The 1,717-nt window shown below is 60.0% G+C and overlaps 1 protein-coding gene across 1 annotated transcript; it reads right to left on the bottom strand.

Moving 5' to 3' along the window:
• Position 1: 1 nt before the first annotated feature.
• On the bottom strand, positions 2-1,715 carry LOC104914800 (TATA box-binding protein-associated factor, RNA polymerase I, subunit C-like; the record flags this gene model as incomplete). The annotated part of the gene is made up of 9 exons (XM_010725265.2): positions 2-106; positions 194-329; positions 419-490; positions 571-694; positions 782-892; positions 970-1,217; positions 1,286-1,359; positions 1,445-1,540; positions 1,626-1,715. Coding segments are annotated over 9 exons (1,056 nt in total), but the record flags the coding sequence as incomplete, so codon positions are not given.
• Between the last annotated feature and the right edge of the window lie 2 nt (positions 1,716-1,717).

Raw genomic sequence — 1,717 nt, 5'->3', positions numbered from 1 at the left:
AGGGGTGAGCCCTACCTAGGTACATGGGCAGTACTACGCGTTCACCCTGCTCGCACTTGGCTTCCTCACCCACCTTGAAGAAGTCGAAGTGGCAGCTGGCAGGGGCCTGCAGATGCACAGCAGGGTGCTGTCAGCACCATGGGGAACAGTAGGACACCCGTCAGGTGACCCTGACCACTGTTCTCATGCTCACCCGAGCATCCAGGCACAGGATGCCAGTGCGGTCAGCACAGCTCAGCACCCGTGGGTGAGCAGTGAAGTCACTCCAGCGCCAGGGTGAGTGGTCCCGGAAAAACAGGGTCTGGGGGTCATGGCGGAGACGCTGCAGCCTGTGGGGAAGGGACAGAGCTCTTCCTTGCTGTGAGGCACCCTTGCCTCCTGCTACTCCGAACGCTGGGGATGCAGCACCCCAACTCACCCTGTCTCAATGTTCCATAGATAGACGGCTCCACTCTGGGTGCAGACTGACAGCTCCCCAGACAGGTATGGGCTGTGGGGCAGAGATATGGCATCACATTGGAAGGTCTGTGGCTGAGGACCTCCCCTGACCTCTGTATCCCCAGCACGCACCTGACGGTGAGGCAGGAGGCTGGCACATCAGTGTGGATGACCTGCAGTGGGCTAGGGGCAGTTCCTGTCTTGCCTGGCATCCTCCAAACACCACAGTGGTAGTCAGAGCGAACACCGACAAAGTCTAGTAAGAGACAGGAGAGAGGGCAGGTGAAAGGGCAGGGACCTTACCATCTCTGTATGCAGTGCACAGGTCCCAGGGCTCACTCACCTTGCCCATCCACCCGGGCAGCAGCTACTTGCCGGATGCGCCCATTAAGCTCAAACTGCACTGGCAGCCCCCGTGCCTGAGGCTGTTCCTCCAGCACCACATCCTGGAAATCTGGAGTGCTAGCTAAGGGCACTGCCACACAGTGCCTCTCTGCCCCAGAGTCTCCCACATATCACACAGAAGGATACAGAGGTGGTTCATGGCCAACCCACCAGGGTACACCAGGCGTCCCACGCGACTGCTTGCATCCTGAGGAGGCAGCCAGGCTAGTGCTCCCCCTGTGGAACTGTCATCGAAGAGCAGGCTGGTCCACTGTAACAGCAGCTCTTCATGTACACAGTCGGCCAGCAGCCCCAGTGGCACCTCAAAGAGCCAGTCCCGGCACAGGTGAGAGAACAAGCGCAGGCGGGAGGTAAATTGATGCTGAGGGCAGCCACTGTGAGGGGACAACCAGTGTCAAGCAGGTGCTGGAGCCCACAGCTCACCCAACCCAGCAGCACTCACCGCCTGGCTTCCATATGGTTGATATTTTCCACCAGGGATGTCATGCGGATGGTTGTGTCCCGGACACTGCGTTTCTGCAGGGAAGAGAGCAGCAGTGCTGCGATGAGCAGACAGGAGGGGCACGCCGGTGTCCCCCTCAGCCTCACCAAGGGCACTGACCCTGAGCCTGGAGTCTCCCAGGTGGAAGTTCTTGTGCAGCAGTCGCCCCAGGGAGCTGAAGGCGTCCTCAGGGTGATCCACAAAGAAATGCCCCAGCTGTATGGGGACAGCAGTGTGGGGATGTGCAAGGATGTCACAGGGGAGCTCAGCCCTGGCTCCTCAGCAGCACCCGAGCCTGTACCTGCTTGGCAAAGTCCAGCGCAGCCCCAGACCTCCCAGTCCGCAGCTTTCTGTGCAGGATACCGTGGTAGAGGATATCCTGAGGGGTGACAG

Source organism: Meleagris gallopavo, chromosome Z, assembly GCF_000146605.3.
Source record: "Meleagris gallopavo isolate NT-WF06-2002-E0010 breed Aviagen turkey brand Nicholas breeding stock chromosome Z, Turkey_5.1, whole genome shotgun sequence".
In the NCBI taxonomy this organism is placed as follows: Eukaryota; Metazoa; Chordata; class Aves; order Galliformes; family Phasianidae; genus Meleagris; species Meleagris gallopavo.
This window is presented reverse-complemented; position numbering and strand designations above follow the sequence as displayed.